This window comes from Periplaneta americana, chromosome 16, assembly GCF_040183065.1.
Source record: "Periplaneta americana isolate PAMFEO1 chromosome 16, P.americana_PAMFEO1_priV1, whole genome shotgun sequence".
Classification (NCBI taxonomy): Eukaryota; Metazoa; Arthropoda; class Insecta; order Blattodea; family Blattidae; genus Periplaneta; species Periplaneta americana.
Window position 1 is genome coordinate 138,477,323 of NC_091132.1, and position 11,006 is coordinate 138,488,328.

Genomic DNA, 11,006 nt, shown 5'->3' on the forward strand with positions numbered 1-11,006 from the left:
AATTCTAAAAATAGTTTCCTAATAAAACAAATAGAGAGGTTGGGGCGAAGCCCCCCAATTAATACTTTTATATTATATCGCTTCTTAAACAAGCCTAATTAGCTAAAGGCTTACAATTCTAAAAATAGTTTCCTAATAAAACAAATAGCGAGTTTGGGGCGAAGCCCGCCAATTAATACTTTTATTTTCTATCGCTTTTTACATAGGCCTAAATAGCTAGAAGCTTACAATTCTAAAAATAGTTTCCTAATGATACAAATAGAGAGGTTGGGGCGAAGCCCGCCAATTAATACTTTTATTTTTCTATCGCTCTTTACATAGCCCTAATTAGCTAGAGGCTTACAATTCTAAAAATAGTTTCCTAATAAAACAAATAGAGAGGTTGGGGCGAAGCCCCCCAATAATAATTTATTTTTCTACCGCTTCTTACATAGGCCTAATTAGCTTGATGCTTAAAAATCTAAAAATAGTTTCCTAATAAAACAAATAGAGAGGTTGAGGCGAAGCCCAGCTATTAATACTTTTATTTTTCTATCGCGTTTTACATAGGCCTAATTAGCTAGAGTCTTACAATTCTAAAAATATTTCCTAATAAAACAAATAGAGAGGTTGGGGCGAAGCCCCCCAATTAATACTTTTATTTTACTATCGCTTTTTACATAGGCCTAATTAGCTAGAGGCTTACAATTCTAAAAATAGTTTCCTAATAAAACAAATAGCGAGGTTGGGGCGAAGCCCCCCAATTAATTCTTTTATTTTCAATCGCTTTTTACATAGGCCTAATTAGCTAGAGGCTTACAATTCCAAAATTGTTTCCTAATAAAACAAATAGAGAGGTTGGGGCGAAGGCCCCCAATTAATACATTTATTTTTCTATCGCTTTTATATAGGTCTAATTAGCTAGAGGCTTACAATTCTAAAAATAGTTTCCTAATAAAACAAATAGAGAGGTTGGGGCGAAGCCCCCAATTAATACTTTTATTTTTCTATCGCTTTTTACATAGGCCTAATTAGCTACAGGCTTACAATTCTAAAAATAGTTTCCTAATAACACAAATAGAGAGGTAGGGCGAAGCCCCCCTATAATAATATATTTTTCTATTGCTTCTTACATAGGCCTAATTAGCTAGAGGCTTACAATTCTAAAAATAGTTTCCTAATAAAACAAATAGAGAGGGTCGGGCGAAGCCCGCCAATTAATACTTTTATTTTTCTATCGCTTTTTACATAGGCCTAATTAGCTAGAGGCTTACAATTAAAAAAATAGTTTCCTAATAAAACAAATAGAGAGGTTGGGGCGAAGCCCCCCAGTAATAATTTATTTTTCTATCGCTTCTTACATAGGCCTAATTAGCTTGATGCTTAAAAATCTAAAAATAGTTTCCTAATAAAACAAATAGCGAGGTTGGGGCGAAGCCCCCCAATTAATACTTTTATTTTCTATCGCTTTTTACATAGGCCTAATTAGCTAGAGGCCCTCAATTCTAAAATTGTTTCCTAATAAAACAAATAATGAGGTTGGGCGAAGCCCACCAAATAATACTTTTATTTTTATATCGCTTTTTAAATAGGTCTAATTAGCTCGAGGCTTACAATTCTACAAATAGTTACCTAATAAAACGAATAATGAGGTTGGGGCGAAGCACCCCAATTAATACTTTCATTTTTATATCGCTTTTTACATAGGCCTAATTAGGTAGAGGCTTACAATTCCAAAAGTAGTTTCCTAATAAAACAAATAGAGAGGTTGGGTCGAAGCCCCCCAATTAATACTTTTATTTTATATCGCTTTTTAAATAGGTCTAATTAGCTACAGGCTTACAATTCTAAAAATGGTTTTCTAATAAAACAAATAGAGAGGTTGGGGCGAAGCCCCCCAATTAATACTTTTATTTTTATATCGCTTCTTAAATAGGCCTAATTATGTAGATGCTTACAAATCTAAAAATAGTTTCCTAATAAAACAGATAGAGAGGTAGGGGCGAAAACCCCCAATTAATACTTTTATTTTTATATCGCTTTTAAATAGGCCTAATTAGCTAGAGGCTTACAATTCTAAAAATAGTTTCCTACTAAAACAAATAGAGAGGTTGGTGCGAAGCCCCCAATTAATACTTTTATTTTTCTATCGCTTTTTACATAGGCCTAATTAGCTCGAGGCTTACAAATCTAAAAATAGTTTCCTAATAAAACAAATAGCGAGGTTGGGGCGAAGCCCCCCAAATAATACTTTTATTTTTATATCGCTTTTTACATAGGCCTAATTAGCTAGCGGCTTATAATTCTAAAAACAGTTTCTTAATAAAACAAATAGCGAGGTTGGGGCGAAGCCCCCCAAATAATTCTTTTATTTTCTATCGCTTTTTACATAGGCCTAATTAGCTAGAGGCTTACAATTCTAAAGTTATTTCCTAATAAAACAAATAATGAGGTTGGGGCGAAGCCCCCCAAATAATACTTTTATTTTTATATCGCTTTTTAAATAGGTCTAATTAGCTAGAGGCTTACAATTCTACAAATAGCTATCTAATAAAACGAATAATGAGATTGGGGCGAAGCCCCCCCAATTAATACTTTCTTTTTATATCGCTTTTTACATAGGCCTAATTAGCTAGAGGCTTAAAATTCTAAACATAGTTTCCTAATAAAACAAATAGAGAGTTTGGGGCAAAGCCCGCCAATTAAAACTTTTATTTTCTATCGCTTTTTACATAGGCCTAATTAGCTAGAGGCTTACAATTCTAAAAATAGTTTCCTACTAAAACAAATAGAGAGGTTGGGGCGAAGCCCCCCATTAATACTTTTTTTTCTATCGTTTATTACATAGGCCTAATTAGCTAGAGGCTTACAATTCTAAAAATAGTTTTCTAATAAAATACATTGAGAGGTTGGGGCGAAGCCCTCAATTAATACTTTTATTTATATTTCGCTTTTTTTCATAGGCCTAATTAGCTAGAGGCTTACAATTCTAAAAACAGTTTCCTAATAAAACAAATACGGAGGTTTGGGCGAAGCCCCACAATGATACTTTTATTTTTATATCGCTTTTTACATAGGCTTAATTAGATAGAGGCTTACAATTCTAAAACTAGTTTCCTAATAAAAAAAATACAGAGGTTGGGGCGATGCCCCCCTATTGATACCTTTATTTTTATATCGCTTTTTACATAGGCCTAATTAGCTAGAGGCTTACAATTCTAAAAATAGTTTTCTAATAAATCAAATAGAGAGGTTGGGGCGAAGCCCTCTAATTAATACTTTTATTTTTCTATCGCGTTTTACATAGGCCTAATTAGCTACAGGCTTAATATTCTAAAAATAGTTTCCTAATATAACAAATAGAGAGGTTGGGGCGAAGCCCCCCAATTAATACTTTTATTTTTCTATCGCTATTTACATAGGCCTAATTAGCTAGAGGCTTACGATTCTAAAAATAGTTTCCCAATAAAACAAATAGAGAGGTGGGGGCGAAGCCCCCCAATTAATACTTTTATTCTCTATCGCTTTTTACATAGGCCTAATTAGCTAGAGGCTTACAATTCTAAAAATAGTTTCCTGATAAAGCAAATAGAGAGGTTGGGGCGAAGCCCCCCATTAATACTTTTATTTTTCTATCGCTTTTTACATAGGCCTAATTATCTAGAGGGTTACAATTCTAAAAATAGTTTCCTAATAAAACAAATAGAGAGGTTGGGGCGAAGCCCCCCAATAATAAATTATTTTCTATCGCTTTTTACATAGGCCTAATTAGCTTGATGCTTAAAAATCTAAAAATAGTTTCCTAATAAAATAAATAGAGAACCAGTAATGCAAGTTTTGTAAAAACAGGAATTAAAACTTTATTAATGCACGAAAAATCATAATAAATTCTTCAAATAAAGTAATTGGTTTGTTGCATGCATGCAATATTTCGGACTTGTTTCATTTTAGTAGAATACAGAGCACGGAAAGACAAGTCGGGGACTGTTCTTAACTTATTTTACACAAAAAGGCGAACTTATTCGGCTTTACTAGTAAAAGGACGATATATACATAGGTAGACATGTCTTTTAACTTATTTATTTTCTCTTATTTTCTAAAGGTATGTTTCTAAGAATTTTATTATCTTTTCATTTGTAATTCTTGATAGCGTATTGTATACCTGCCGCCGCGAGAATGAATGTTGATGCAGCCGAGCGTAACTAGAACGTATGACCGCACTGATAGAAAAGGTGGGTGGGGTAAGGGGGGGTAGTAAAGCAGTTGCTCTGAGGAGCTACGATTCTGCAGGTCTGAAGTATGAGAAATATGAAGAAATATTTGAAAAGTCCGGAAATATGTCCTCCTACCCTAATGTTTGGTTAGTCATTGTGTTTTGTTTAGTTTTATGGCCTACTCAACATGATTTTACCCATACTCATTTGTGTCAAATCTGAAGTCCACGAAACAAGTTTCATAAGTAATTAGGAGACAAGAAACGGGAGAATGTAAAAAGTTTCTACGCATTCATACTTACTGGCTTTTAAGGAAACCGGAGGTTCATTGCCGCCTTCACATAAGCCCGTCATTGGTCCCTATCCTGAGCAAGATTAATCCAGTCTCTATCATCATATCCCACCTCCCTCAAATCCATTTTAATATTATCTTCCCATCTACGTCTCGGCCTCCCCAAAGGGCTTTTTCCTTCCGGCCTCCCAGCTAACACTCTATATGCATTTCTGGATTCGCCCATACGTGCTACATACCCTGACCATCTCAAACGTCTGGATTTTATGTTCCTAATTATGTCAGGCGAAGAATACAATGAGTGGAATTCTGTGCTGTGTAACTTTCTCCATTCTCCTGTAACTTCATCCCTCTTAGCCTCAAATATTTTCCTAAGCACCTTATTCTCAAACACTCTTAACCTATGTTCCTCTCTCAAAGTGAGAGTCCAAGTTTCACAACCACAAAGAACAACCGGTAATATAACTGTTTTATAAATTCTAACTTTAAGATTTTCTGACAGCAGACTGGATGATAAAAGCTTCTCAACCGAATAATAACAGGCTTTTCCCATATTTATTCTACGTTTAATTTCCTCCCGAGTGTCATTTATATTTGTTACTGTTGCTCCCAGATATTTGAATTTTTCCACCTCTTCAAAGGATAAATTTCCAATTTTTATATTTCCATTTCGTACAATATTCTGGTCACGAGACATAATTATTATACTTTGTCTTTTCTTGATTTACTTCCAAACCTATCTCTTTACTTGCTTCAAGTAAAATTCCCGTGTTTTCCCTAATCGTTTGTGGGTTTTTCCTAACATATTCACGTCATCCGCATAAACAAGCAGCTGATGTAACCCGCTCAATTACAAACCCTCTCTATTATCCTGGGCTTTCCTAATGGCATACTCTAGAGCAAAGTTAAAAAGTAAAGGTGATAGTGCATCTCCTTGCTTTAGCCCACAGTGAATTGGAAACGCATCTGACAGAAATTGACATATACGGACTCTGCTGTACAGTACGTTTCACTGAGACACATTTTAATTAATAGAACTAGTTTCTTCGGAATAGGGGAAGACCGTGTATATTGGACCACCTAACTTTGAATGGCCGTAACTCACTTATCATATTGAGAAAAATGTCCCTGAATTTTTTATGATGGTAGATTGCCATAATAAATCCCTAAGTAGAATAAGACTTCACTAATTTTAATTCTAATACTTCAAAAATAAAATTTAATCAAAATTTCGAAGCCGTGTAACTTGAGCCAGGGTCGTGTAATATGAACCAGAGGATCGTGTAACTTGGACCAGGCATATTAAACACATTTAACTCCTATAATGTTGTTTATTTAAACAAAAATTTGTGTCAAGCAATGATTTCACTCACATACAACAGTAATAAAATAGTTCATCTGTAATTGTTGCACATTCTTCGTGGGCCCATTTTTCACACCGATTGCACTGAATCCAGTCTTTGTTCTCACTTTCACCACAAATAACACAGCGTGTTTTGGATGTCACCTTAACTTTCGATTCAAATAATTTTCTCTTCTTTGCGGCCTTCCCATCTGATTGTTACTGCAGAGCATTCTTGTGTGGCGTAGCGGTCAGCACCACGCCAGATACATTGTATCTCGTTCCGGATTTTCTCTGTCCAGATTTTGAAGACGAAGGCAAAGGGCTTATTTCCTTCACTGACACATATTCTGTGAGACCAGAAAGTAGCTCCACATTGTCTCCCATCTTTTTCTCTGCTGATGCTGCTGTTGTTGCTCCTTCCACTTCTTCTGCTGCCCGAGATGCTGATGCTGATGGCTCACCATTCAAAGACCGATCGGTCACCAAAGAAGGCGCGAAATCAGCCTCTGAAAACACATTTCGGTCGACAGGCCAAAGACCAGTGTGCCTGAAGCCATTCATTGCAATCTGCATATTTGCTGCTCTGGGGAATGCCACTCCTACCAGTGAGGCAATATGCTGGACATTCAGCCGCTGTCCTGGAAGTTCCCTCATCTTCGTTGATATGGCAGCTGACATGAATGTGTTCAGAGGTTTGAAGAACGACACATCCAGTGGTTGGAGACGGTGCGTGCAGTGCGACGGTAGAGATAACATAATCACACCGTACTGACGGCAGATCTCAATCGCTTTCAGCGATTGCGTATGACTACTGTGACCATCTAAAATCAACAGTACTTTCTCCTGAGGGCTGGATTTGACAATTCTAATGAAGTGCCTAATCTATTCACAGAATGTGTCAGAATCCATCCATCCCTTATCCTGACAGCGGAAGATGGTGTTAGGAGGTGCTCCAAATGTGAGAGACTCCATCATTTCTTTCCTAGCGTAAATCAGCATAGGAGGTACAAAGAAGCCACTCGCATTCATGACATACACTCCTGTCACATTCTGACCTCGCTCACACGAAGAAATGGCTCCAACCTGATGTTTTCCCCTCTGTGCCAAAATCTTCTCTTGGCGTTGAACGACAGTGTGGGATGTCTCGTCCATGTTGAATATTCTGGCAGCAGTTAATTTGTGTTGGTCGACAAGTTGTTCCAATGTGTCAAAGAACTTGCCGACTACAACCCTGTTGAATCCTGAAGCCCTGGCAAGTGATGTGGCTTCTGGCTGCCTAAGGCTAAGTTCGGGATGGCGCTTCATAAAGCCGGAAAACCATTCTTTGCCGGCAGACTTCGTTTCCTTGTTGAACCGAGTGGCCAGTTTATTCTTCTCTGCAATCTCGTATGCTAATTGCATAACACTTCTCCGTGTCAGTCTGAAATTAAGGAATAAGCAGATTAAGTATTAGGCCTATATTAAGTTTGATTGAATTAAGTTGTAGGCCTAATGTAGGCCCTAATATGCATTTTGCTGTAATGTATTTACCCATAGAACATTTTTTCTAGCTGCAGAAGATATGTCACAAGATCATTTTCCACCTCTTGTGGCAAGTCAAGTGGGTGACCGGGCTGTCTAATTTTAGCATCCTTCCTTTTGTTGTATCTTTTAAGGGTGGCACTGGGTATATTATACCTTCGTGCAGCCTCATTGACGCCAACCCCTTCCGATATTGCAACTAAAGCGAGTTGCAGATGTTCTTTCCACTTCCCATACACTCCCTTCGCTTTTCTTTCCTGTCTTGTAGTCATCTGTAAAGTAATGGCGAAAGCAGAATTCGTTAAAAAGTTGTAATTGTCGACCCACCAAATGAAACGAAGTCTTATTACATAATTTAAGAAATAAAATATTATTAACATTGAAATAAACTAAAGTAATGTTTTATAATATTATTATTTATATAATATAATATAAATATTATTATAATTATGTGTCCTTACAAAATTTTCATCCACTGCCCTCTGATTTTTGGAAATTCACACTAGTGAAGACATAATGGACAATTTTATCTTCTAAATTTGTTATGTTGTAAGGGTTGGTACATTTTAGCATTGGCTCAAGTTACACGCTTTGTGATGGTTCAATTTACACGCATTGTAAAGGAAACACTTAAAAATTATTTACGTAAAAACTACTTTACAAACATTGATATAAATTTCACTCAACTTACCTCAAACACTGGTATTTCTTCGTATGTATAAGGCAGTCTTGTATTTTTAAACGTCTTCGCACAACACTCTGTCAAACTATTGTGAAAAGATTTGAAGAATTTGAGGACAGAATGTTCGACACCGTTATGACCGCGTCAAGCCAACCCTGCATAATGAGATTTATGGACAGTTGCCTACCATGTAGAAGGTTCAAAGCGCTGTATAAAGTACCTTGCAAACTATCCTGGAAATAGTGATTGCATCGGTGGATCAAGTTACACACTGGTCCAAGTTACACGGACTTCCCCTACCAAATTCAATAAAAATGTCATATAAAACTTCTCTCTTAACCGAGTCACATGCCTTTTTGAAATCTATGAATAACTGATGCACTGTACCCTTATACTCCCATTTTCTACGAATTCATACGTAACATTTTATGGAGATTCGGAATATGTAAATTTTAATACAGTGGGATTAGTTAGGGACGCTCAGGTTTTCAAAAAGAATGATATTTAATCATATGACTTATTTCTAATGTTCACTACCGGTCAAAAGTTTTCGATCAGCTATGAAAACAACTATATACTTTATTTCAATATGCGATCACTTCGAAAAACTAAATAGACCAACAAAATAAATATTAGCATTATAGCCTATGTTGGACTATTCAAAACGAAATCCTTGTTAACCACAAATCCATAGTTGTGATAGGTGATCGAAAACTTTTGACCGGTAGTGTAAATTATACAATTATAAATTTACATTTTATTGTAAAATTGTTAACGTTTTCGCCATTCAGTATTGCATCTTCAGACATTGATAATTAGATAGAGATATATTTTGAAAAAATACATTGCATTAAAATTGTAGTGAAGATTTTTACAATAATCGAAGTATAGATTGTTGATGTCAATATTAAAAAAAAAAAAAACATTTAAAAATGGTAAAACACTCGTGTACCCATTAAAATAAAAATTTGAAATATGCAATTTAATTGAAATTAACTTAAGTATCGATATCATATTACGTTAAAATATATATACATGAATATTGTTAATCAATTGCGTATATCACTTGTATTACCTTTTAAACTATAATGTACATTTATAATTATATAATTTATATAATTTACTATTCTCCAAATTTAAAATACTACTTAAATACAATTTAAGATTCACAGAATTCAAAACTTTCAGAAACGCTGCATTATACGATTTTGCATTTATTGATAAGATAGTCATAAAACAATGTACTAATGTATTAAAACCAAAAACCTCATTGTCACCATTTTTAAATTGCATCGCGCGCGTTCGGTAGTATTTTTAAATATACCTGTCCAGTCGAGGCTTACTTATCAGCCCTTAATAAATACATTTATTCCCAGAATCGCGATTCACACTACAAAACGTAAATGTTTTCATTCCCTACTTACTGTTGCAGTTTTCAATCAGGAATCTTAATTTAACTTAGAAAGCTTACCTCAGTGGAAAGAGGTCCATCCTGGTTGTCCCCTGAGAATCGAACCAAGCTCTGGAATACACATACTCTCCATAAACCGCTATCTTTGCTTGCTTTAATTGAAACCAAATATCATAATGGCGGTCCAATACGTAATTTTCATTCTTGAAGACTGCGTTGTTTGGGCGTTGTTACGTTGACAGATGAACGCGAATTCCATAGAGATTGAAAAAATGGAACTAGCATCAGTGAGTAGAAGTTGTAGGCAGCGTATGTAGGTAAGGTAGTAAGAAAAAATTGATAGTGCTTGGGTTGAGAACTTTCGACCTTATGTTAAACGCAGTCAACCGCCCCACAGTGTGTAATTTAGCGAGTCTAGCCAGCCAAAAATCATTTCTCGAAAACTAATCGCTCAATTTTCATAAAATGTAGTATATACCTTCAATTATTGAAGTGAATAAGTTTTTAATAATGAAAATGAAAATAGCAACTATTTTTACTGAAAATAAAAATAGTAATATTGTAAAAAAAAATTCGATTCGAGTGAAAAAAATTAATTAATGTTCATAATGTGGAATTAATGTTCATAATGTGGAATACCTTAAAATTGAAAGCGTAAGGCGAAGGAATATTGCTACATATCTTACTCGTTCGGACGTCAGATGCATCCCCATCAGAATCTGTAGCCTATCCTCGCTGCTAGTCTCTCCTTTGACAGCACCGACTAATGGAGGCTTGGAGACAACAGCAGCACTACTATTGAAATCGACCGCAATTTCCTCTTCTTAATTTCTTTAAGCTGGTGATGTAAGGGTCCAAAGAAATAAGTAGCCTGAGTAAAAGATCGGCATTTGTGTTTTTCTTGATGTTTTTCTTGCGAAGACTTCTCTGAAAAGTCTAATACAGCATTTGTTCCTCGTTTCCTGGGCTTCCTCAGATAGTTTGCCAGTAAGTATAATAGTGTCCTGTGACCTTCTGTCCACGAGCCAAGAGTTTGTGAAGGATTGTAGGCATATAATACTATTTGTGCAAGCATAAATATAATTCCCTTGTCTCCCTTGCATACATGTCAAGTGCCCGTTCATCAGTATTGCGAAACCGGATGAAAAAGGTTTCTGATATATTATGTGTAAACGACTTATTAGACTTCCATCTATTCCCGTAATATATGCGAAAGTGGAAACCTCCCTGAAAAATATTCTTGCGATATTTGCATCATTTTTATTGCGACTGCTTTGTTTTATCATGTCAACAAGGTAGTCCCCTTTCCTGCCTGAACCTATCCTATCTTCAATGTTTCGCAATAAGTAAAACTGTGGATCTAAATTAACTGTTACAAGATTTTGTATTTCCCTTAATTTTTTACATTGATTTGAGGTCAACTGTAGATCAGTAATCAAAGCGAGATCTTTATTAGGTGACAATTGTTGGGCGTTGCTGCAAAATAATTCCCCCCCCCCCCCCCCGCACGTTGAAGTAATGCAAGTGGAAGCTCTCCTACAATATTGACCGCATCTCTTTTC

General features: G+C 35.7%; 1 protein-coding gene across 1 annotated transcript; it reads right to left on the reverse strand.

Moving 5' to 3' along the window:
- Window positions 1-5,578: 5,578 nt before the first annotated feature.
- On the reverse strand, window positions 5,579-7,764 carry LOC138716395 (uncharacterized). The gene is made up of 2 exons (XM_069849433.1): window positions 7,361-7,764; window positions 5,579-7,250 (listed from the first exon to the last, which is right to left on the reverse strand). The coding sequence occupies exons 1-2, from the start codon at window positions 7,729-7,731 to the stop codon at window positions 6,713-6,715; spliced, it is 909 nt and encodes a 302-aa protein (XP_069705534.1). The 5' UTR covers window positions 7,732-7,764; the 3' UTR covers window positions 5,579-6,712.
- Window positions 7,765-11,006: the final 3,242 nt, after the last annotated feature.

What these genes read in the sequence shown, in the direction of transcription:
- LOC138716395 (XM_069849433.1), bottom strand. Translation starts at nt 7,731, where the DNA reads ATGTTAATAATATTTTATTTCTTAAATTATGTAATAAGACTTCGTTTC. An exon ending in CTAGAAAAAATGTTCTATGG is followed by an intron (nt 7,251 to 7,360) that starts GTAAATACATTA and finishes CCTTAATTTCAG; the next exon opens with ACTGACACGGAGAAGTGTTA.